Source organism: Tamandua tetradactyla, chromosome 6 (genome assembly GCF_023851605.1).
Source record: "Tamandua tetradactyla isolate mTamTet1 chromosome 6, mTamTet1.pri, whole genome shotgun sequence".
Classification (NCBI taxonomy): domain Eukaryota; kingdom Metazoa; phylum Chordata; class Mammalia; order Pilosa; family Myrmecophagidae; genus Tamandua; species Tamandua tetradactyla.
In genome coordinates this window covers 115,238,046-115,264,541 of record NC_135332.1, presented here as the reverse complement: position 1 = coordinate 115,264,541, position 26,496 = coordinate 115,238,046, and the positions used below count along the sequence as shown (strand labels likewise).

At 35.6% G+C, this 26,496-nt stretch overlaps 1 protein-coding gene across 1 annotated transcript in view; it reads left to right on the top strand.

The window, feature by feature from the left end:
- EYA1 (EYA transcriptional coactivator and phosphatase 1) overlaps positions 1 to 26,496 on the top strand; it is a 172,814-nt gene that overhangs the window by 1,382 nt on the left and 144,936 nt on the right. The window contains exons 2-3 of the mRNA XM_077166984.1: positions 3,943 to 3,992; positions 5,472 to 5,599. Coding sequence (XP_077023099.1) covers positions 5,476 to 5,599 — 124 coding nt within the window. The 5' untranslated portion in view covers positions 3,943 to 3,992; positions 5,472 to 5,475. The remainder of the gene's footprint in view (positions 1 to 3,942; positions 3,993 to 5,471; positions 5,600 to 26,496) is intronic.

Genomic DNA, 26,496 nt, shown 5'->3' with positions numbered 1-26,496 from the left:
GTGACAGACATGGAAACCTAACTAAGCCACTGTTCAGTATTAGAGTGCCAAAGGGAAGTCAACTGCTATGTGAGTTTTTTTATATATGATAAATGATTTTCTCAAAGGAAAACTTCCATTTGAATGTAAAAAATTATTTCATACGCACACATTAGAAAGAAGAAAAACAAGCAGCGAGAATAAAACCACTTCCATTTTTAATCATATATCAAAAGTGTTTCATCCTCTATTTAAGTAAATGCTAATTTTGAAAATAGCCCTTTAAAGCTATAGTAGAATCAATGTGGTTTAAACACTTATTTGTCCCTGTTTTCACGGGGAAGCAATTTTATAATTTTCCTTAAATGATATACTTCAAAAAGTAATACACAGTATATTACCTTCTAAAAAATCAGTAGTCCCACTAAAGCATTCATTTTGAGGTTTTGATAAGGAAAGATAGTGTTAACATTGAAAAGATATCTACCTTTCTCTAGTTCATTTGGATTCTAGATTTAGTTTTTATTATGACATTGATACAATAGTTGGAAATTTTGATTGAGGAAAAATTTAAGGAGGAATATATTCTGCTTAAAAAACAGATTTATGGCAAAGGCACATTTGTTTCTCTATAAAAAAATTTTGATTAGAAAATTACCATTGTTTTTCAGATATGGGAGTACTCAGGTTGATCTGTGGTTGGGCAAAACGAACTCCTCTGCCAACTATTTATTTAGATTAGTTCAGTACTTTCACTTTGAAAATTTCTTTTCAGTTTTTTAAAGTTTTAAATTATAGTCATTTTATAAAAATTGCTTCTAGCAAGCAAAAAAGCCTATGGAAAACCCATAATTTAGCAAGTACCTACATTTTATTTGCTCTGTGCTGCTGAGATTTAGAATCCCTTTCCATTTACAGTTTACTTTTCACAGAACATTATTAACTTTTTGGCTTCATACATGATCTTCTGTCAGATGCTTTTGATTTGTAATTTAGCAAAGTATAATAAACAGTGCAAAAGTCATGAATTTTGCTCTGCATCTTGAGCTCTGTGGTAGGGAAAATGTGATAAAATGTGGACCTTAAGTCTTGTTTGATGATCTCTCAAAGCAAGTTTGCCTTCTGGAAATAATTTCTGGGGTTGAAGAGCATGGTATTAACAGATTTAATGTGGCTATTCAATGGATTGGCGAAGTACTATGTGAGGTTTAACAAAATGAGAGAGACAAATTGAACATCAACAAAAGTTACATCTGTGAAGAATTATAAATTTAATTAGAAAAAAGGCAAACTTAAAAGACCTCATTAACTAATCAGAAGTCAAAGTTACTAGTTTAGGATTCTTGAACTTAAATTCTAAGATTTTTTGCTATCCTTTTTCTTTTTGTATTTTCACAACTGTCAATTTTGCTACTATGGGTATTCTATGCAAAAAGTTTTTAAAAACATTAAAGTGAAATGACTTCATCGTAATATCAGATGACCATTTATAATGCTATGGGAAACATTTTTTGCGCTCATAGAGGCATTTGAATGAAAAACTCTAGATTAGGCGAGGACAAGAAATATATTAAGTTTATGGTTATAAAGCAGAAAATGTGTGTTTATTGAATGCCTCATAGCACTTTTTCAGAAAACCTAAAATTCTTTTTTCTCTTTGAATGGAAATGTACCTTATTAATTAGTTTTGAAACACATTATAGTTTTAGACCTTTAAAACTCAGAAACTTCATAAAGTCTGTCAAACGTAAGAGAAAATCAACACCAATCAGAAATAGGTGTTCTTTTTAGATAAGTCATTACAAGAGTATGTTTCCTTACTGCACTGTAATCTTGTACTACATATAAAAAACTAAAAGCATGTGAAGTGTAGCATTTTGTAAACTGTAACTAATTTTGCTCACATCTGTGTCTAATTGTTGTCTGCATTCGCATTCTTGAGAGTAGATTTATTTTTCCTGGACCACGATGTGGATTCAGCTGACCAGCCTAAGTGAGGATTAGTTGTTTTAAAGTTATTTTGATTAAAGAGTCATTTTTAAATACAGTAACACACAACACATGGTTTAAATAAGCCTTGAGACAAAAGAATATATCAGAAGTATACTTAATGAAATGAAGATTATGGATGTGGACTTTCCAAAATCATAGTGTATGAAGTACAGTAGAGACCAAGTTGAGCCAGCATAAAAGAAATAAATTGTGAAAACGCATTTTGTCAATGAAGAAATGTTGTTAGAATAATTCTTACTCATTTTTACTTATTAGCAGTTTGCCTTTGAAATTTAAATACAATAGGTTAAACTTCAAAAATAAGTATGACCAAACCTCAAAATTATATAATGAAACTGAAATTATATTTCCAAGATTATGTTATCTAGCTAATGTTACAAACGGGAATGTCTTTTAACATTTAACAGAAAGTATGCTTTAAATAATCTTTCATATAATTAAGCCAAGAGAGTTCTTAAAACTAAGTTAGTTCTCACCTGTAATTTATTCCAGGTGTATAAAAGTGAAAAGAAAAAAAGAGAGAGATCAATCCTTGAAGTATATTGCTGCAGTTTCTAAAGGAAATAATTTAATCTTGTGAGAACATTAATTTTATCAAAAAAATTACAGAAGCCCTTTATCCAAAAATAATATCTGCAGGCATTAAAATCTTCATCTAATACTCAAGCATCTTTAAAAAAAATTGTTTTTCATCCTGCACATATTATAGAAATGCATACCTAGAAATTTCATGTAACGCTACACCAACACACTTAGACTCAAATGATGCTTTATTCTTGCCAGAAAGGTAGTATTTCTTAATTTTATAAATCATAATTAAAAAAATAACAGGAAGATGTTTGGATGGATAACTTTAATGCTATCTGAGATGCTTCAGTTCTCATCTTTGTTCTGTAACTCTAATTGATGTCAGTTCAGGTTGAATGAAAATGCACATCAAAGATTTAGAATTCTGAGTCATTTTAAACGTTGGCGAATGCTCTTTACTGAGAGGCGTCACCCTGGGTTTGCAAGCCAGCAGCCCACCCTCACCTGAGCTTTATCACCTGCTGACCATTTGCTCTGCCTGTGGAGGAAGGGCAGGACCTTTAAAGCCTGCGTGTTGAGCTCTTCAGTGAAGTCCCAAAGTATAGGTTCATCTAGAAACAAAAGCAACTAAAATGCTGGTTAACTGGGATGTTGAATTGATTCTTAAACCATCCAGGTTGAAAAGATGGAGAATTAGCCAAAAAAGTGAACCGCTCTTTCTGTTTTAACAGGCGGAGATGAATAAGCCCTCACTGAATTGTAAATTGACGTGAATCTAGAGCACTTGGCTAAGTGATGTGACTTTGGGCATGAAAACTTGCCTTTGCCATTTAGAGTTAGTCCAGCACTACCTGAAAGTTGCCCGGAAACCGTTTCAGTGAATGTTAAATGACAAATAATAAATGTAGAAGAAAATCATGACGATAAGAATAAGAAACTGTCAAAAGTCAAAGGGGTGGGTGGGAGCTCTTATTTCAGCTGGTGATAACAGAACATGAAAGATCTTCCTGAGGATGCTGGAAGATGAGTGCCTGAACTACTTGTGTTAAACACACTCATTTTGTTAATAGCTATTTTTTCCAAGCACCTTTTCCAAGCTGCCTGGGTCAGGCTGCTTTGCATGTTGATTGGGGGAGGGGTAATCCCGTTTGCAGCTGTCATAGGTCCGTGATGAATCACTATCCCGTCATTTGGCTGCCTTACCCTGACGGGGGGGAGGGAGGAGGATAGACCTGCAGGAGGAAACAACAGTTGAGACCTCAACTTAAAGACAATATGCCTTTCACTGCTGCAGTATCCTCCTCTTTCTCTTTTGGTTAAAAGAGAGCATTGTCGCTCCCAGCCATGTGCGCTGTATAATTAAGACCTGACACTGAGGCCGAGTAACTACAGCTTCTAATTTTTTTTAACCCCCAATCACAGGTGCAAACATCTCAAACCAGTTCAGATGTTGCTGTTTCCTCACGTTGCAGGTAAGATGTTGATACTTGACGTTTCTGGAGAGTACCTTTTATGACCTAAATCTGTTTTTGTCCCGAGCGTCTTAATTATTGCTATTAATAGCAACAGCCTCGTTTGGAAATTACTTAACAGTTTGTGTGTGTGCTTGTAAAAATTTTTCACTGTGTAGAAAGGGAATAGGAGTTTTGATTTGAAAATGACTTAGGGCTGTTGTTTCTGGTGTTAGTAAAACTGTGAATGTATAATAAGAAAATTGGATTCCAAGCCCTTTTTTGAATTCAGAAGATATCTGGAATTAAAATGATTCATGTTCAGCAGTTTGAAAAACTGGTAACTATAGTTAATTTTAGTGCACCCTCCAAATGAAAATGAGTGTTGCTTTTATTGACCTGGTGGGGGATGAGTAGAACAGTATTAGCTTCATATATGTAAAGCAAACCCAACCCACCCCCTTTATGAGAAAGACACATAAGGTTTAAAATAAAATGAATGAGCTTTAGAATTTTTAAAACTTGGCTGTCAGAAATGAAAATGAAAAGGTAACTACTTGTGTTTTTAGTGACTGAAAACAATTCTCTCTTCGTTAATAGAGTAGTAAATATAAGTGGACAGTTCTGAAATTGTGAGCATGAGTAGTGGTTTCTGTAACTTTTATGAAATAATTAACTGCTGAGACTAACTTTCAGGAGGAATTTAACTGTTTTTATATTATACAATGCACAATTATAGCACTGCAGTAGAATTGTTCTAGTTTCCCAAAGTGAGAGCTGAAGCATGCGAGTGCTGACGCTCCCAGGGACTCAGAGTATGCTGGCCTTATCCCTTTTCAATTGGGCACGCTGTATGTAATCCACAAAGCAAACAAGGGAGCTGACATCAAAATGGTTTAATGCTGCATTTGTTTCAAGGGAAACAGAGGAACAATTAAGTAGTTTGCCAGAGTAAACACATGCATCAGGACTATCTCATTCCCTGTCACTAGACTCTAGGCTTCAAGTGTTTTATTTGGTTTGGAGACCCATTAAATTACAATGGGGTGGTAAATTATAAGGGAGTTCCTAGTGCTAATTTATTAGATGAAGCAGATTCCATAGAAAAGTAATCTTTTACCTGTTGTACATGTTTATATATTTGTCTTTTCTTTTAGAAAATCATTGCTTTTAGTTTTTTATTTTTTTAATAAAAAGGAAAGAACTATTGCATTTCTTCCTTGAAAATTAGAATATATGTAATTATCTCACATCGAGATCTTGTTACTTCATGGACTGTGTAGGAGAAAAAAAACACTATGAACGTTTGGCTGAGCAGTTAAGACAAATGGCATCTTTTTGACTGCAGTCAAAAAGAAAGATGAACTATTTGGAGTCTAAGAAATAGATACAATGGGACTTTTGTGCAAGTGTATTTCAAAGGTGTCAAGTCATTAGCGCATTAAACAGTGGTGTTATAAATTTGGTGCATCTGTCCAACGGAAGGCTTCTTGTCTTTAGGTCTATGGAAATGCAGGATCTAACCAGCCCGCATAGCCGTCTGAGTGGTAGTAGTGAATCCCCCAGTGGTCCAAAACTCGATAACTCTCATATAAATAGTAATTCCATGACTCCCAATGGCACCGAAGGTGAGTGTCTGCCTTCTGACTGTTTACTTTGCACCTTGTTTCTTCGTCATTACACACTTTGTTTTTATTAGATGGTTATGATTCCAGTTGTTAAGTCTATGAAATTACTGTACCTCCTGCCTGTATTTCCCCTTTAGGTAATTTAACTAAAAATCAGTATTCATTATTAGTTAGGAGCTGCATACTGTGAAGTTATTACATAGATGGGTTTTATTTTGCTTATTTGTGTATGTGTATTCATATATAACATATGTACATATAATATTTTTAACCTTTGAATATGTTTTATCTCTTTGTTGATCACAGCGTAATATCAATTTGCATTGTTTGCTAAATGGACAATGAATTTTGAAATATTTCATTTTTTTACTTTCCCTTTTTTAAATTGATATAACCATATAAACACTGGACTGGATTGTTTCTAAATCTCAATAAAATAATGTATGCGCTTAGTGTTCTTGTGGCTTTGGCTATGAAAATGTAAATAAGGGAAAAAGTAACCATTGTTTACAAAATAAACCATCTTATTTGGAGAATACATGCACAATTCATTTACTTTCTTTAGAGACTAAATACTATACTTGAAACATTACTGTTATAATTAATTTTGTATGATTATTATATATGTTTAAGTAAATAGAAATGCTGACCTTAATTCATATGTAAGTAAGGTTATGTGTATATATTAGCTGTTATGCCATTTAGTTAGGTGCTGTGCCCATTTAAAGAATTTCATCAGATGGAAGAATGTTGCATATTATATATTATGTATTTATTTCTGCATTAGCCTGTTGAAAAGTTACTTCTTTACAGATGATATTTTTGCTTATTTATTCCTTATTTCACCTCAGGACTTTGATAAACTCAGAGCATAAGTTTCATTAGAAACTGAGTGAATTATAGAATTCCATCCATAGACAAAACCTTAACCATCATTTACCATTCACCGTGGTGATCTTTTACCACACTTTCTAAAAATAAGCAAAATGAAATGCTATAAAATTCTTCTTTGCTGCAGAACTCCAATGTGTATAAGGGAAGCCTTTTAAAACTAGTAACGTTATAAAATTTATGATACTGGATCAATTATAGAATTAGTCGTTTCTGATCCATCTTCATTTTTATCCCAACAGTAAATTAGCTTTAAATTTTCTGTATTCTCCTTTTAGAGTAAATGCTCGATTTCCAGTGTTTATAAAAATGGCCACTGTTAAAAGTAGAAACTTTGTTGATTTAGCAAAAAATTCATCTCTTCATAATGTACCTTTTCATCAGAATCATTTTCCTTCCCTTTAGATAGGCAATTAAGAAGAATTTGACATTCTTTTATAGGAAAGCAATTTTAATGTTTAAGTAAGTTTTATAGAGCAAATAAAACCAGTCTTCTTTTCTCTCCTTTCGGAATTTCTCTTCAGGTGAGATTGTGACTGCTGCATACTGCAGTCTAGGGCTGTGTGGTTCCCGGGCCACTGTGGCCCCTGCAACTGTGGGGTCCCCTGCAAGTATTAGCAGGCAGGGTAGCTACTGATGGGAGCTTTGGGGTGGGGGAATGGGGAAAAAGGTTCCAAACTGTCATTGTCATTTCTATCACAGGAGTGTCCAAATAAGCAATCCCTTTAGTGTAAAAGATAAAGAAGACTAAATCTATTAAATTGTTCTGCATAATAGCATATACCAGTACATATTTGGGGGGGATTATGAAATGATAGTAGTTAATTTCTTTGTATGTGAAGAAATTAAATAAGGGTAAGAAGTTTTAGCTTCTCATCATTTTACTGGCAGAATATCTCCTAAAATATAGGAACCGCACAGAATTGAAATAGAGTATGCCTTTGGGGACTGCTTCCTTGTATGGCTTTGTCTGAGTGATATGTGGTTTGTTTTTTAAGGGCATGTGGAGTGATATTTCTGAATATGTACACCTAACAATTTGAGATCATGTTCATATTCAGGAATAACTGCATCTTATAAGGTCTTTACATATCTTAGGTTGGAAATAATAAAATATTTTAGATAATTATGCATTCTGTGGATCTCATTCAATCTGGGAAATATTTTTAGAAACTGTTTGTTACCCTGAAAAAAGTCTCATTTATCTTATGTCTTCAGAAGGAATTTTTAGGACATGATTTCGAACACATACACTGTTTCTAGGCTTTCTTTATTGGGTACTTTGGAAAGGTTCTGGTAGTTAGAGAAGTTAGAAGATATTGATGTAAATTATTCTAAGACTAAATGGAATTTTAGTCAGTGTGTTGAGATATCCAATTTTATTTTAAGATACGATTTGAAAATATGGACTTAAACTTTCTTCATAATCCACATTATATGCCCATTTAGTTGTAAACAATGTTAGAAGGTTCTGAGTTATTATAAAAATGTTTGTGACTCAATTTATTGTGTTTCTTATATGTTCTGTATTGTATTTGTTTCATTCCTCTTGGTCAACACTAGAGGAGTTAAATTTGAAGTTAATTCATTAATTCCTGGTAAACCTCCCTGGAATAAAATTATTATAGATTTTCCTTTTTTGGAGTGATGGGGGAATTTTGTTTACTTTGGACCCAGCAGTGTTTACCAATGATTTAGAGGAATGGAAAACAAAAAATCTCATTAAAATGTAAAATTGTGTTTAAAATATCAATCACCTCCCCTAATTTTACAGTAAATATTGTAAGCTGTATATGCCATGATTTATATTAAGTTGACTTATCTGCAGCACAATTGAGTCTCCTTGAAGATGTCAACAAAACTTCCACTTAGTTTACACAATTTTGGGTTTTGCCCACTTTTATATAGGTTGTTGTCTCCTACTCATGAGCTGTATTTTACTTCCTGCCATCACTTGACCCCATAATGAGGCTAAGAAAACAAGAAAACTCCTGTATCAAAAACTATAACTTCATCTTAAGAACAAACAAGAAGGGAGTGGAATGGAGAGGTAGAGAATATTAAATTTCTTCTTAGGTCTGCTGCCAAATTATCATAAGACTTGATGTTTGTAGGTTCTGTTCTCACAGACTAGTGCCTATTTTCATGGTTCATCTAAGGGATAAAGACAGAAAGACACTGAGCTCCAGCCTCAGATACTGTGCTTTTTTTATTTCTAAGATGAAATGTTCTTCAGTTCAAATAGTTGTTTGAATGCGTCATATTTCAAGACTTCCAACTATTTACATTTTCTTATTCCATTTGACTCTGTGAAATCATTAGTGTTGTACTTAACTGTTAGTTTCATCCAGTTTATAAACTTTTGAAATACAAAATAATAGATAGGCAAATATATAAAATAGTAGCATAAATGAATGCTTGGCTTGCATTGAGAAAAGCATTGCTAGAAGTGATACATTTCTAAATGAATTAATAAACATTTTAGTTACTATTAAATAATTAAAGCTTGACCTGGAGGAGTCTAATGGATGGTTATGAAAACACCAATTGTGAAATATTTCTTACCTGTTTTTCCTGGTCTATTGGACAGGTAGTCTTCCAGGACAGTATGGAAAATATATTTCTTGTTGTAGAGATTGGTAAAGCATAACTTTCAAGAAATGGCCTTTTAGTGGTGATGTTTCTTTTAGGTTGATCTTAAAAGGTCGCATCTGAGAGGAATTCTGGTGTTTGGGTATGTCCAAGTCTCCGCCTGGCTGAGGCTTTGTGTTGATATTTGTGTTTAGTGTGAGAAGTGGTTGGGAAATGTTCCTTCTGGGGAACTTGGAGCTTTTTATTTATGGACCTAATTAAGTCCTTGTTTGTGAAGTAGTGATTCTTTCCATCTTTGTTTTCTCTGGTTGTCCAGGAGAGCCTAAGGTTGGTCAGTTCATATATTGCTAGTGTAAGTGTTTATTTTTGATTGTCTGTGAGAATGAGAAGTAGGAATGGGTATAAGAGTGGCGTGAGGATAGAAACTGAGGACTCTAATTCTGAGTTTTCTCTATTGTAAATTTAGATTCGCACTCAGGAAAAAGCTTAATCTTGCCTTAATACAGTCTGTTTGTCTTTAAGTGACATAAAATCAGATGCAATTGGAATCTTCACCACAAATAGGATTTCAGGAATTCTGATGGCAGTTAAAATAGTAATTTAGCATTTGGTATATCAGATTTCTAAGATGATAACGGATAAAATCTGGAATTAGGTGGCTGAATTTTCTGCATTTTAAAATTTATTTAATTGTGTATTGCATATTTAAAGATGATAGATTAGTTCAACTTTACAAGTTTATGCTATGAGAAGCTATTTTCAAATCGTTTTATCATTTCTACAAAGCTCAAACACTAACAAATTATCTGAATTTGTTGTTTTTTCTCACTCAAATTTTAATTTAGTATAATACAATTCTATTCAGTGGGAGTATTTTTTAACAATTTTACTTGGAAGAAACATCCAAACTAGGGTGGATGTGTATAAAATTATGGTTTGAGGCTGCTATTTTAAAGGCTGTATTTATATATTTGTGGTCAAATATCTATTACCATGGAAACATGCTAATCTAATTTTATTGTTGTTTACATTCTGCACATGATTTAGTTTCTGGGAAATTAAGGGACATTGAGAGTAAAGGAGTCTCTAAATGACATTTTTCAGAGTTTGCCTGCATCACAGAGTTGTTCTCTTATAAATTGTTCTTAAGCAAAAACCATAAGAGAATAAGCAAATTAATTGTTAGAATTAATATTTGCCTATATTCTGAGTATAAGAATAATTTTTCACATGCCTGTTGCTAATTAATAATGATAATAATGATTGATGTTGATAAACAACTTACTGTTAGTCACAATGCTGACCAATTTCCATGTTGTTTCATTAATCTTCATCATTGCCAGTATAGTACTTAAGAGACTGGGTTTGAATTCCAGCCCGAGTATTTACTAATTGTGTGAACTTGGGCAGGCTATCTTCTGTGAGCCTCAGTTTTCTCATCTGTGAAATAGGAATGATGGCAGAACTTACATTAGGTTTGCTGTGAAGATAATATATAAAGCATGTAGCATACTTGGAACCTACCCTGTGCTCTGTAAGTATCTGCTGCCAATGCATATATAATTAATAGTTACTATACCTATTTTACACACAAGAAAGCCAAGTCTTAGAAAGTTAAATGCCTTGTTAAAAGACCAGGGCTTGTAATTGGTACCACTGGTATCTGAACTGGTATTTGAATCAAGTTCTGAGTCCAGAGCCTAGGTTTTTAAAAGCTCTATATTATTCCATTGAGAGGATATGTGATTCTCATCATCTGTCACTATCTTTCCTAATATGCTCATAGCACCTTCACTGCCACATCAGAGTCTCCATGACTGGGGAAGGCCATTCCCTAGAAACATTAGAGCTAGTAGAAGAACCAATGGCAGATGGGCTTTGATGACAAAAGGACTTATTATAAGGGTACCTGATTCCCCAAAGCAGTTATATTCTGGTCTTTCAGTTCTCATGTGCGGGAGTGTGTGAGATTCCTTTCTGTGGTCACACATGCACAGTGTATTGCATCAATAGGTTAACTTTTAGGGGGTTGCTTTTTCTAGTTTTCGAAGTTTGAGACTATCCATGTTAAACGCCTGTGGGATAAAGTGGAGATGGGAAGTCATCTCTGCTTTTCATTATATTAGTCATTATTATATGCACATTTGGATTGGGGCAGTATTACTGTGAAATTTAAAAAGCAGTTGTAGTTTTGCTACTGCTCAGAATAAATGTTTTCTACCTCAGACAATATTTTTAAGTGGTGATAAATTCATTCATATTTCTCTTGACTTTTAGGAAGCAGATTATGTCAACCAAATAAAATTATATTGACATTAGTTGGGGGGCCCTGCAGAAATGGCAGTTTACCCAAGCCCTAAGTTGGGAATATGCCTGTTATGTTCTGGGAATAGTGAGGGTATAAGTGTGGCTGGAGGATAACAAAAGGTAAAGTCAGAGGAATAAAGGGGTAGAGTGTGTAGGTCCTTGGAGCTTGGCAGATATCCTCTAGTCTGTTACATGTGGCTAACTATATTGTTCACACAATAGGAATAGCAACTCCACTGGTGATTGCCTACAACTAGGCTGATTTTCTGAAGAGCCAGGCTTTTTCATAAGCTGTTTTCTGGATCTGAACAGTTTTCAGTAACTCTCAATTGCTAATAGCACTGAGAATCACAGTTCTGTGTGTCTTTCCTCTGGATAAGCGAAGACTCTAGTACAAGCTGAAATAGGTCTCCCTGAGAACATCCCAACTCTGGTTCCCTGCAGAAAGGTGTCTGGTACCTTTCGTGAGTACCGCTACTTAGATTAATTCGTATCCCTCCAGTCATGGATTCCCTGTTTTGAGAAATTCCTAATTTCTTATTCCTAAGGTTGCGTGAGGTGAGCTGTATATGGGGGGTTTTGTGCACATATGTGTGTTTCCTTTCTTAGCATCTTGCTGACATGGAGTAAGCTCCAAGAATAATTCATTCTCCTCTCTTTGGCTCTAACCACATATAGTAAAGGAAAGTATACACATTGCATACTGATGACAAAATTATCAACACATAGGAAGGGTTGTATCTGAATCGCTGATTAGATATACTCTTACGTCCTATTTCTTTATCTGTCCACTTGACTCATAGTTCCTGCATTTATTGGGGTTTCCCTTTTGTATTTCCTACCGCCAGTACCCCATTACATGAAAAAAAAAAATAGGTAAACTCTACCAAACACATTCCAAGGTGATATGTTTAGGTACTTCTTATAATACAAAGTGGAACATTTTTCTTGGAAAAAAAAAGTCAACATTTTAAAATCTGTTTTCATAAGGGGGATTTTCAGTGGAAAGAATACTTTTCAGCAAAATGAAAGATATGAACTGAATTAACTGAGCTCTTACTAGATATTGAGTACATAGTTTTGCCCTTTATGGAACGTATTTATCCTCAAAATAGCAAGGTAACTTTCATGTGCCTCATTTTAAAGAGTTTCAGTGACTAGTCTAAATTTACACAATGTTTTATTAGCTGTTGGAGAAGAGATTCAAAGTCATATCAGGTATGTCCAAAGCCCACATTCTTTAGATTCTAAAACAGGGACTCCCCATTATTGCTCTTTGAGTTACTAGCTAAAAAGCTTAGTCATTACTGAAATACTTTATCTGACTTAAGAAATTTTTGTTACTTTAAGATAAACCAAATGGAAGCAATGCAGCATCCATTTATATGTGTGCTACCCTTGAAAGGCTAAGTCCCTCGAAGGCAGGGACAGTCATCTTTGCTATTCTGTCCTTAGCATTTAGCAGAAGATTTGACAGTGATTAAGCAGTCAATAATTGTTGATAGAATGCCATGTGTAACTAAGAAAATGATGCAAGCGAGCAATAACAGGAGAAGGCTATCCATTAATTTTATTTACAAAGCAATAATGTATTCTATAAGTATCTAAAATCCTTTTTCTGAATTTTTTGAAGATCACCATTCCACAGACCAATTTATGTAGTTACTACAGGCAGTCTGTCCAGAGAAGGTCCAAAGGCTACATCACTGCTGATTTTGAATTAGAGCTGTAGTGGCCGGTTTGTGTTTGACCCTTACAAATTAACTATTTCATGAATGGAAACTTTAACTGTTGGACATAATAGTATGTTAGCAATGATGAAGCAACTTCCACATGGTCCAATCAACAACCAAATAAACAAAGACCAGACAATGAGTACACTTAGGTTTAGGATTTTTGCAAGGTGGTATACAATGGTAATTGGAGGTAAACATTTTGAATGGGGGAGAAATTGAGAGAGTAGGGATATATGTACACTGCAGAGAAAAGTATATAAAACACATGTGTATCCACCATTACATTATTAATTCATTCAAGAATTATTTATTAAGTGATCGTGTCCAGAAATTTACCAAATACCATTCTAGCTAAGGAGAAGTTCTTGGTCTAATGTGATTAGCGGACCTTTAACAGATTATTAGTATACTTTATGATAAGGTCTGGATTCTAAAGAGGTGATTGAGGATAGAGGATGGTTTCTACCCACTGGTGATGCTTAAACTAAGTCTAGAAGAAAAGGTAGAAAACACAGGGTGCCAAACCAGGAGATGAGAGAGCAGTTTGCATAGCGGTGGCAAAGACATTTCTGGTCCCTGGAATCCTGTGTGTGTGTTCGTGTGGTGTGTATGTGGTTTAAGGTGGGGGCCGGGATGCGATGCATGGACATAGGTTTAAGGTAAGGCACTCAGCCAAAGCAGATGATGAAGAGCCTTTTGTCCTAGGTTCAGCAGTTTGGATTCAATCTAGCAGGGGGCCTGAGGCCTTGTAAACAAGGGAGTGATGTGATTAGGTCTGTGTTTTAAAATACACTTGGGTAATAATTTTAAAAGTACTTAGAACAGTGCATGATTCATAGCCAATGGATAGCAAAAACTTGATATTATTATTATTAATATTGTCTATTTTCTCGGAGTCACTTGTCTGTTGTAAAATGCGGGTTGTTCCTTTAACCATAACTGGATTTTATGACAACTAAATGATCTCAAATACTAAGGATAGTCACTAATATCAGTTCATGCTCAATAAATAGCTATTATTAGATAATAAACATTACATTAAACAAAATATCCTCTGGGGCTGGCTACTGCAGTGTCTTCATGGGAGAAGGGGATATATCCGCTTCCTTTGGGATACCTCCCGTCACTGACCATCCTTTATTCAGAGTACCACAACAGTCAACAAATGCTTGCCCAGTTAGTACAGAATGGGGGTAAAGTTTGTGTCTGGACACTCCTGTGAGTTGGTGAAGAATGGGAAAGGATTGTGATCTGAGATGTACATTTGGTGGGTTGATAACACTTCAAGCAAGTTAACCATTTTTCCAGATTGATGTGATTGAGGTTCTGAGTGATAGCCACCTCATCTGCTTCCAATCTTTAGACACTAGTTCAGTTTGCCAACAGCTAATTTGCAGCTTACACCCATACACTTTTATTCAATGTTCTGGTATTCTAGGGATCTCATTTTGCTATGGTGTACACTGATTTTTCAGATCACCATCAGAGGATTGATTAAATTGATAAACACCTAATTGGGAAACATTTGACTTTTCCCTGGCTTTAAAAAATAGATGGTGATTTGAAACTAGCTGTGTGACATTGGATAAGTTATTTAACACCTTTAAGCTGCAGTTCTCAGCTTTAATATAGGACACTTATGATAAATATCTCATAAAACTAGCTATGAGGAGCAAGTGAACTATTGTTTGTAAAGTATTTAGCACAAAACTGGGCACCTAGCAGGTGCTCAATAACTATAAACCACTTTTTTTTATTGCTCTTCCATTCTAAAAATCTACTTAAATATTGCTAACGTCATGAATTGAGAATATTGCTCCCTGAATTCTTAAAATTAGGGCCATATTTTCACACTTTTCTGCCATGATTTCATTATTATAATAAGCTTAGAATATTTGTGACTAGGTAAAGTTCCATCTTGGGATCTAAATGTACCTGTTAAAACTCATAGATTAGCACATTTAGGATTTATGCATTCCATTGTATATATTTTACTCAAAAAAAGAACCATAAACAAATATAAACACTAGTGATCTATGCCCAAATATTTAGGGGGAAGTATACTAATGTCTTATTTTGAAATGCATAAAAAATAAAATGGATTTATGAAGGATAGAGGGATAGATATAGTAAAGTAAATACAGTAAAATGTCAATTGTTGAATCTCGTTGATAGGTATATGGGTGTTCGCTGTAAAATAAAACATCTTCTGTGCTATGCAAAATCTCATAGTTAAACATTGACAAAAAAAAAAAATGTGCACCTAAAGTTCTTAAAGTGTCCTAGGAAGTAAACAGTTTTTAGCTTTTACTTGTGTACAAAGATCTCTGTCATTTTTTTGGACAAATATAAAAAAGTATGTGATGCTAGCCCTGCCCTAAGGAGCTTCCAGTTCAGTTTGGGAAAATAATACTGTTTGAAAATTTGGCAAAAACTGAATGGTAAAATAATGTGCCAAATAGGTTATAAAGGTGAGGATTTCCAATATGTGGCTTAGAGATTCCCCAGAGTTAGAGAGCTAGTGCAGAAGGTCAGCAGATCTTTTTGTGCCCAAACTTTGTCGGATGAGAAGATGAACATTGCCGCTTATATATTGAACCCATTTTCACATATGAACATTCTGTCATATTTATTAAAATACAGATGTTCTTTCTACAAATTCACCATAGATTTTTTGTCATTATGTACTGTCTCAATCAACAGATTAAAAAAACAGGCTGTCACTGGGATTCAGAAACATTTTGATGTTTAGAAAGAGAGTTTCATTCTCAAGAAGGTTGGGAACCACTGATACAAACAAATACTGTTCTCAGAGTTCAGAAGAAAGAGCACTCTTCAGCTTGCTGGGTCTGGACAGGCTTCAAGGAGGAGATGGAATCTGAGCTGAGTGTTGGGAAATGGGTAGAATTTGAATAGGTTGAGAGGAGATGGAATGCATAATAAATAAGGGAACAATAGGAACAAAGGTAGGATAGTTTGGGAGGCTGAGGAGACCAATTTAGTAGAAGAGGGAATTGATGGGAGATAAGCTGCAAGGATCAGCTAAAGCAAAAGTTTGGAGGACTTTAAGTACTAGGTTCAGGAATTTGGGCTTCATTCTGGAGCCAGTAGAGAAGCTGCTGAATATTTTGAGCCAGGGATTGATATGGTGAAAGGGTTTTAGGTATTGATCTGGCAGCAATTGGAAGGATAGATTGGATTGGGGAAGAAATGGAGTATAGCATGGAGGCTCATGTAATTTGCCCAGATTTTGTGCATTAGGAACCCGAGGTAGTGTGGCAAGAATGGGATCTGAAAAAAAAGGAAAGGGGTTACAAAGGACATTCAAAAGGAGCAATTATCATTTCCCGTATATTATTTATTTAACTAAAACAGTCAAGTAGTTTAGACCACTACCTAAATGTTTGTACAGTGCTCCTCTAATGTGCTGTAATTCCTGTGAATGTGTTTTGAAACTGATTGACAATTCTTGTTAGTCATGCATACTGTCAAGTTCAAGTTTAGTCTATATGTTTTGATCTGATTTTTATAAGGTCATACAAGATGTGCTGTTTCGAAGAGCTAATATTTTTCTGTTCTCTTTTAAGAAAAAGATAACGACCTTAACTTTTTAAAGGGTTATATGCCAGACCATAGAGCCAATCCAAACATAAAGGAATACCTCATTTTCCAAATGGGAATTAACCAGAGGAAAAACATTTAGATCATGGATGTATACACTTTTACATGAAGAAGAGATAGTTAAATGGATACTTAAAATATTTATTCAATTATATGTGTTTAAAATAAAGCCATATAAAGTAAATAAACTTAGAAGTATTGCCATCTTCCATTTTCATATTGCATGTAACAGTTTTATTCGTTCTCTTCATATATGACTTTAGTGTCCCTTGATGCCACTTTTTGAGTCATCTGATAGTTTTTGGAAACATACATTTTCACTTTGCCGCATGTTTAAGAGAGAGTGCTGGTTGAATCTCTGAGCAATATTGTCATTGAATCCAAACAGTGACATTACATTACTATGGTTGTGTTTTCCTTTTGTTTTACAGGTTTATATTTGTGAACTCTATAACATAATCATTTGCAGTTTTGCTTTATAAGGTGTTTTTTAAGGCTTATTTACTGCAATATCCAATACTTGCCTTTGTATTAAATTATTAAATCTTTGGTAATTTATTTACCATAATTTATTTGTCGTCCTTTAAAAAACTTAGGCAGGGCCCTGTCTAAACACACAAAAATTCTAGTGATTCACATTATTTTATGCTAATGTGTCTTTGCCAAACAATACTACTTTGTTCAAAATAACATAATTGACATGTATCCTGAAAATGAGAAACTTTGTAAGGACCTGCACATAAGCTGAGTAAGCGATGATTTGGGGGGAATTATGTTTGAGCTTATTCAGTATTTTTCATTTCCTTGTTCAGGGTGCATAGTGGTATGAAGTTTGTTGTAGTGGTTTTTAAGTCAGTTGCATATTTGTACCTTCTTCCATTTCCTCAATAAATACTGAATCCCAACTATGTGTTAGACACTGTGTTGAATTCTGTAGGGATATAATAAGGTAAACTGATGTAGCTCCTACCATGAAGAAATTATAACTTATTAAAATGGAAGTGACTATGAAATGTCAAATGAAGTACAGCAGAATATATCTCCAGGAGATACAAACTCAGATTTAGTGGTTTAAGGAAAAGAAAAGTCATCCCCTCCTATTGTAGACAGAGAACACTTAGTATTTTGAAGGACCTATGGTATTTAATCCAACAGAAATGTTGGATGGCATTTATTAACAGAGGGACTGACACTAGCAAGACTGTAGATTTGAGGAAGCATTAAACACCTTGGTAGGCCAGTTTTATTCAAGTATTATCAGTATATGTATGGACACGTGGTTCTTTATCTGTAAACTGGGGATAATGTCATACAGAAAAGTTAGGACAATTAGATGAAAACTTGTATTCATGCAAATCACAAGTTGTTGTACAAATATGGATTGTGTATGGAAGAAATTGTAAGTTAAGCAAAAAAAAAAAAGTTTGTTAATGTGTAGAGGACCTTGAAAATATAGATTAAGTTATGGGAGCTTAAATCAGGAGAAAATGAGGAGCCAGGTGAAGACCTCAATTTGAGTCATTCAAATTGAGGCTTTGAAAAGGTTAATGTCGCTGATTAGAGAGAGTAGAGGCTGAAAGGCCAGTTATAAAGGGGAGAAGGTAATTAGGATGGTGCCTGTGAGATTAGAAAGAAGATGACTGAAAGGGTAGGGATGTAGCAATTGTAGACTTGGCAACAGGGTGTGAGTAAAAGGAAGCCAGAAAACTTTCATTCTAGGCTGGTACTAATATTAAGGAGCAGAAGTATGATCGCCATGGGGAATAAGGTTATGATTTTATAGTTGGGCAGGTTAGTTTGACACTTATTTAAGCAGTACATTATACAATTAGGATGTGGGGATTGGCTGCCATGAAAAAGATGTGGTTGTGGATAGAGATTTGGGGATTCTCTAATAAAGATGATATTTAAAAAAGCAAACAAAAAAAACTGCATCAATGAAAGAAATGATCATAAGGAGAAAATACAGTCAGATAAGGAGGAGATGGAATTATAAAGACTAGATGAAATCCAGGGAAAAAGTCAGAATTTAGGAAAAAGGTGGGGAATATTGCTATGTTGATCAATGATGAGAAATGTGTCAAGAATAAGGAAACATTCCACAGAAGAATTAAGGAAAATCAAGATTGAGAAAAGTTCGAATTGGGTAATTCAGCAAGCCAGTTTAGTTAAATAGTAGATATAAAAAGGATGATGCAAAGGATTAATAAAGAGTAGGTGATAAAGAGTTGAAGGCAAGTTTTCAGAAAACTTGGTGGTGCAAGAAGGGAGAGAAGACAGCTTGAGAAATATGATTGAGAGAAGACTTTTTAAAAATTAGGGAGACCTGTCTGTTTCTGTAGGTACAAGGCAAGTTGCTTCTTGAGGCAGAATGATTGAAGATGTTGGGAAACCAAATAACTAAATAATGGAGTATTGCACAAAGAAGTGTTTTAGTTTTCTAGCCTGCTCCAAGCAAATCTGTGAGAAGTTAGGATTTCAGGGATGATTATGATTACTTAATTATTATATAGATATTCTTTTTTACCTTTTGGTGTATTGGAGTAGACAGAGGGAAATACCTGAAATCTCTGAACTGTAATCCAGCCTCCTTGATCTCTGATAATGATTATATAGCCTTTATCTCATACCCTTGTGATTGCACAATCCTTGTGACTAAGTTTTACATGTACCCAATTATACAGTTTTTTGACTTTAGAGTCTTGGGACCACTAAAGACAGCCCCTAATGTTTATTATTAAAGGGTCTTGGGTCAGCTTAGAGCTAACCCACCCCAAGTCCAAAGTTATCTTGATGATTGAAACTGGATCTAACCAAAATAGGCCTGCGTGACATGCACAGTAGCTTAGACTTTAACCTATAAGTAACCCTTACCTCATTATAATACTAAAAATCATGCCCATCGTCATATTAAAGCAGCCATTTTCTTACATACATTCTGTGACTAAGCATATAATCAATCTGTGCATGCTAAATAATTAGATCACCTCTAAATACATCATCTGGGGTCATGGTGCTCAGTATCCTTAAACCTGCCCATCTTTTAATGCTGTAAAACTATCAGAATTAATACATGTGCTGGTTTGAAAAGATGTATGTCCCCTAGAAAAGCCATGTTTTAATCAAAATTCCATTTCGTAAAGGCAGAATAATCCCTATTCAATACTGTATGTTTGAAACTGTAATCAGATCATCTCCCTGGAGATGAGATTTGATCAAGAGTGGTTCTTAAACTGGATTAGCTGGAGGCATTTCTCCATCCATTTGGGTGGGTCTTGATTAGTTTCTGGAGTCCTGTAAAAGAGGAAACATTTTGGAGAATGAGAGATTCAGAGAGAGTAGAGAATGTTGCACCACCATGAAGCAGAGAATCTGCGAGCCAGTGACCTATGGAGATGACGAAGGAAAATGCCTACCGGGGAGCTTCATGAAACCAGAAATCAGGAGAGAAAGCTAGCAGGTGACACCATGTTTGCCATGAGCCCTTCCAGTTGAAAGAGAATCCCTGACTGTGTTTGTCATGTGCCTTCTCAGTTGAGAGAGAAACCCTGAACTTCATCGGCCTTCTTGAACCAAGGTATCTTTCCCTGGATGGATGCCTTTGATTGGACATTTCTAAAGACTTGCTTTAATTGGGACATTTTCTCAGCCTTAGAACTGTAAACTAGCAAGTTATTAAATTCCCCTTTGTTAAAAGTTATTCGTTTCTGGTATATTGCATTCTGGCAGCTAGCAAACTAGAACACTGCAGTTTAGGGAGACAGATTTTTGGGCTGATAGGACATCTGATCTCCTGCTTCACATCTAACAATAAACTTTTTCTCTTTGAAACCCCAGTGTGTCAGGAATTGGTCATTTGAGCGCATGGGCAGAAGAATCCACAGCCTTTGGTAACAAATCCATGAAATGGGTTGGCTCAACCATGGGGATTTATTAGCTTACAGTTTTGAGGCAGTTGAAGCTTTCAAATCAAGACATCATCAAGGTGATGCTTTCTTCCTGAAGGCCCACTACTGATAATCCTTGGTTCCTCTGTCACATGTCAAAGCACATGGTGATGTCTACCAGTCTTCTCATCTGATTTTATTGATTTCAGCTTCTTGCTTCCTTGGCTTTCTCCCTCTCTATGTATTCATAGCATTTATAAAAGACTCCAGTAATAAGATTAATACCCATCCTGAATGAGGTGGTTCACACTTTAATAAATAACCTCTTCAAAAGATTCTTAGAATGGATATACACCCACAGGAATGGATTAGATTTAATAACATGTTTTTCTGGGGTGCATACAGCTTCAAACCACCACAATGAGAGATGGAAATAACCCCAAGGATAGAGATGTAAAGGGTAAATGTATTAAAGGAAAGGAAGCCACCATTGAGATTAGAACATTGGGAAAATGCTGTGGGAAGATAATTGAAAGATTTAATGCAGCTCTGCAATTCTTTGTGAAATAGGAGGTAAGGGCAGGTGCTAAGAAAATGGGGAATGGTGTGTGGTTTGGGGCTCACAGAACTGGAATATAGAAAAAACTTAATGAAAATGGTTCAGGCAGTTAACAAGAAATAGAAAAGGGGGATGTAGATTGTAGTGGATTTAGCATGTTAATGGTGACCTCACCACCATGATCAACAACCCAGAGCAGCTGCCCCAGAGTGAACAGCAAGAGATTGTCAATCCTGGGATTAGAGCTTTTCAAAAAGTATGCTTGGAAAAATAAGATGACACACATTGTAGAGTAGTGGCTAGAAATGACTGGCTCTGGATTCCAGAATGAATGAGAAAGGCTAGTGAGCTGGAGTGGGATAATAGGTTGGGATTTGGAAAGACAGGATATTCTGATGCGTATTTTAGAGCAAGTTTGGCAGAAGTAAGGGAATGAAGAAGATAAAAAGTGACATTTCTTGGCAGATCTAAGTAGTGGTGCAGCTGAACTAATTAATAACCAAAATGGAATGAGGGAGAAGAGATGAAGGAATCATAAAAGATTATCAGAGGGATGGTGAGATTATTGTTTCAACTCCCTGAGCATTGTAGTAGGGACCAAAATAGAGAGGAAAGTTGAGCATGTGCCAAGCAAGGACAAACTGTGGTAGGTACTATAGTTGGAAGAAAACTTATGAAATGCACTTAAATTTTACCTGTGGAGAACATGCTTCTCACCCAGACCCAGTGCCCTTATTGTGCTTTTCCTGAGCAAACTCTGCATAACCCAAAGACTGGCTCCCAGACCAGCAGGCAGAGCTGTTCTTTTGGGGTGAATCTGCTTTTTACTGCCCTTTTCCTCTCTGGTGAGAAATGTTCCTAATCAGAAGGACTGAATACTTGTGCTCTCTGACTGGCCTATCATCTTCCTAGGAGTTATATTTATATGACCCCATATTCAAAGTATAGCTGGAAGTTGCTTGCTGAGCATGGAATTATATGTGATGGGTTAATTGGATGATCTTAGTAGCCAATGCCACCAAATTCCAATGGTCTGATAAATCATGTCCACTCAAATTTGTGCTGAAGGATGACACATATTTTTTTTCATGTTTGTGGGCTGCAATATACTACCCCCCAGTTACTAGAGATGGCCACATGTTCTGTAATCCCTGATAAAAATCGCCATGTTCACTGTCATACTTCTGCTAACCTGTTTCTTCTGAAAGAGTGTACAGTGTGTACAATGACTGCAATGATTGAGATATTCCTTAACATAATCAGAATTTAGTCCTACCTTCTTAAGTTATGTCCAAGTTACCTTGATTTGAATTCACTTATCCTGAGTCAGTGATCTCATGGTTGATTTTAGATAAGTCAAATTTGGATTATCCTCCCAATTTTATTTTCAGAGATAAAGCTTCACTTTAAAGTTAAAGTGAAGGTTATGACAGATTTTGTCCCAGTTGGTTGTATCATAAGAAACACTTCGCTTTCTCATAATTAAAAATATGAAAGTATCTACAGAACTGTTACAGTAGTGACTAAATATTGGCCCTGAACCTGGCACCATGCTAAATGATTTCTAAGCACTGCCTTATTTTACCCTCATCTGAGTGTATTTTCCCCATTTATGGATGAGGAAGCTGAGCACAGAGAAGTAGAGTAGGTTACCCCAGGTTTACCCAGTTGGTAGCGAACTAGATTGAAATTCAAGTGATGATAAAAAATAAAAAAGCTTGGCGCTTTCAAGCCTTCATTTTATGTTTCTCCATGGCACTAGTCCTCTTGGAGAAAGGCAGAAATAGAGTGCTGCTCCCACCTCTGCTGATCCTGTTGATGGGTGCAGTTCCAGCTCTTCCTTTATACCAGGAACTTTGCATTTTTAGTAATCCTATTGCATTCCTTTAACGTAGGTACAATTTTTCTTCATTTCAGATATGAAAACATTAAGTTCAAATAGATCAAATAACTTCTAGGAAGTCATAGAGCAAGTAACTGGGTTCTCTGACTCTAAAACCAAAGCTCGAAGGCCACGATAGATGAAAGTTTGTGGTGCACCTGGAGACAAACTAGTGGCCCAGTGTAGCCCAGGCTGAGTGTGCCCAGTTGAGTGCAAGAATTGGGGGGACCAGGGAGATTCAATGGGAGGCAGGAATTTCTGAATACTTAAAGAATAAGTAGGTCATTAAATATCAGGTAGAAAGTTGAAAACATGGAGTGGTAAAAAAAAGAGACTTTTAAGTTGGGAACAAAAGAGAACACAAGTTGCTGTTTTGTAATAGCCTGAGTCACGTAAAGAGGAAAGTACAGTGAACGTAAAGCAATACTACAATTATGTAGAAAATAGATCATTCATAGATTTTTATTTTCAGATAGGTGGCTTAGATAGGATAGTTGTTGTTAGATGTGACAATAATAAGACAAAAAACAATTCAGTGTTCTTAAATTCACAGTCTTAGGATGGGGTTATTATATTATCGACAGCATATTTCCAAGTGTGATAGTTATATGTGAATGAGTGAAGTTTTGGTGGCTGAAGATTATTCTTGTGTTTTTAACTTTCCAGCTAGTGGTAGCCTGAGGACAAAAAAGCCAATAGTCTCTGTGCATTTGGCTTTTATTCAAAAACTATTTTGCATCACAATAAATCACCAGTTTCTTTAGTGGAAGTCCCTGGTGATCAAAGTATTCAATTACAGTATCTGATAAAATCATGAGTATCCTGGTAGTTACTTTATGTACATCCTCTTCTCTCCAACAGTGAGACCTTTTTAAAAAGTTGGATTCATTGGGAAAAGAATCTTTATTCCTTAGTGTAGATGCGGGTATATTTGAACAATGGCAAAAAAAAAAAAAAAAAAAAAAACCACTGTACTTGGAACCTTTAAGAAAAGTATCCTCTTCCTTTCTTTTTTTGTTTGCCCAGTTTTAATGAAGTTTCCAGTATAATTGAATGTGTCTCTCGGGAGTGAAAACTATATTCAATTAGCCTAATCATTTAGAGAAGAGCTAGGGGTTTGTTTTAAGACTATGGGAATAGGAGTGGTTTTGGTATTGTTAAGCTTTCATAAAATAATTTTATAGTCCGATTTACAGAAGCATAGACCTTAGATTTGGCAGAGACTTAAGTAAACAGGGTGAGCATCCTGTGCAGTGAAGGAATTTCTTCTTTTCCACTCTTCCAACTCCATAACAGTTGGGCATGAAATTTCTACTTGAGATCTTCCGGTGGGTTCCCTGGATTGGGAATTCTAATGCTCTAGGAGAGCAGAGACTGTAGGAGTTTTGTTTCCTACTCTAAGTATGTGCACTGTAACTCACTAACCTTGCTCTGTTGTAGGGTAGCTCTGATTATTGGAAAGTGCCACTTATTGCCATTTCCTCAGCCTTAGAGTCATAAACACCCAAAATTAAATCCATTGTTGCCGCTGTGTGACCTTGGGCAGAACCCCTCTGAGTTTCCATTTTTGCATGTGAAACTAGATGATAGTACTTAATTAAGAAATTTGTGATTTGTGTTCTGAGACTTATTTGTAGAGTGGTTTAAAAAGTTTAATTAGGATGTATATAAAGAATCTAACACATATTAGGCACTTTATGTGACCAATTTATTTCCTATTGGGCCTCATTCTTATCTGTTGCTCAGGGCTGAAATAACAAATAGAACACACTTTGGCTTAAACAGCAGGAATTTATTGCCTCAGTTTTGGAGATAGAAGTCCAGAATTAAGATATTGGCAGACTATGCTTTCTCTGTAATGTTCTGTAGCATTCTGGTGGTGGCTTGCTGGCAGCCAGTCTCTGCCTCTGCCACATTGCACTCTGTCTCCTTTGGTCTCCTCCCGTGGGTTCTGCTCCTGCTCAGTCTTCTCTCTCTGTCTAGATTTCCTCTCCTTATAAGGACTCCAGTCATAATGCATTAAGGCCCACCTTGATTCAATTTGTGCTCATCTAAATAGGATCTTCTGAGATTCTATTTATAAATAAGGTCACACCCACAGGACTGGGGTTAGGACATGAAGATGTCTTGCGGAATTCAGTCCCCAGCAGGTATGATGTGGATAACTAAGCAGGAAGCAGAGGCACTGGGCACTGGCAGTGACATACCTGCTTTCCTAATGCTGTGTCAAGATAATGGTTGAGAAGAGAAAGATTGTTAGGATGCCAGGTGTGTGCAGGGAGAAGAAAATGCAGACTCATGTCACAGTTTATTAGCATCAACTAAAACTGCTAATCCAAAACAACTGGAGGAAAAGTGGAACCTTCAGTTACACTATTGTTTGGTTTATATTAAAGCAATCATGCAGAGTGGGGGACTCCCATTAGACCCACTGTTGTTTGTTTTTAAACCTTGCATAGAAACAGTCTAAATAAATGATTAACTTTTTTTGGAAGTGTTTTTTGATGCATCTATTTATAATGCTTATTTTATAAATACTAAGTATGCATTTGTAAAATATCAGAAGACCTAGAAGATGCAAGTTGAATTTGTTGATTGCCTCATGCTTGTAAGAGATCAACAGTGTTGACAAAAGGAAAACCTGCATTTTGCCTAACATCCTTTCCCATTTCAGAATGTGTTTACTTTTGAGAGAAGCCTTTCCCAAGATTCTCTTACTGGAGCCTTCATTTTGGAAAACATGTTATTGATTTTTAGGTAGCTTTTGATGTATTACTTCACCATTCCTAAAAACTTTTAAAAGGTGTTTTAGTTTGCAGGATGCTGGAATGCAATATACCTGAACTAGAACATCTTTATAAAGGGGAATTTATTAAGTTTCAAGTTTATAGTTGTAAGGCCATGTAAATGTCCACATTAAGGCAAGGCTATAAGAGTGTTCAATCTAAGGCAAACATGGAAAGATACCTTGGTTCATGAAGGCCGATGACAATTCAGTGTTTCTTTCTCAAGCTAGAAGGGCACTTGGTGAAGTCTGCTAGCTTTCTCTCCCAGCTTCTTGTTTCATGAAGCTTCAGGGCAACATTTTCCTTCATTTCCAAAGTTTTCTGGCTGTGTGGGCTCCAAAACTTTTTCCAAAATAGTTCCCTCTTAATAGGGCTCCAGTAAAGCAACCCCACCTCAAATGGGTGGAGACACATCTCCATGGAAACCATGTAATCAAAAGTTACCACCCACAATTGGTAGGCACATCTCCATGGAAACAATCAAAAAGCTCCCACCCAGCAATATTGAATTAAGAATTAAAGAACTTGGCTTTTCTGGGGTCCACAACAGATTCAAACCAGCACAGTAGGTATGGACAACTTCCACTGTACAGTCTAGGAAAATTCCCAGGATGGCAGCTCACCGGTAGTTTCGGG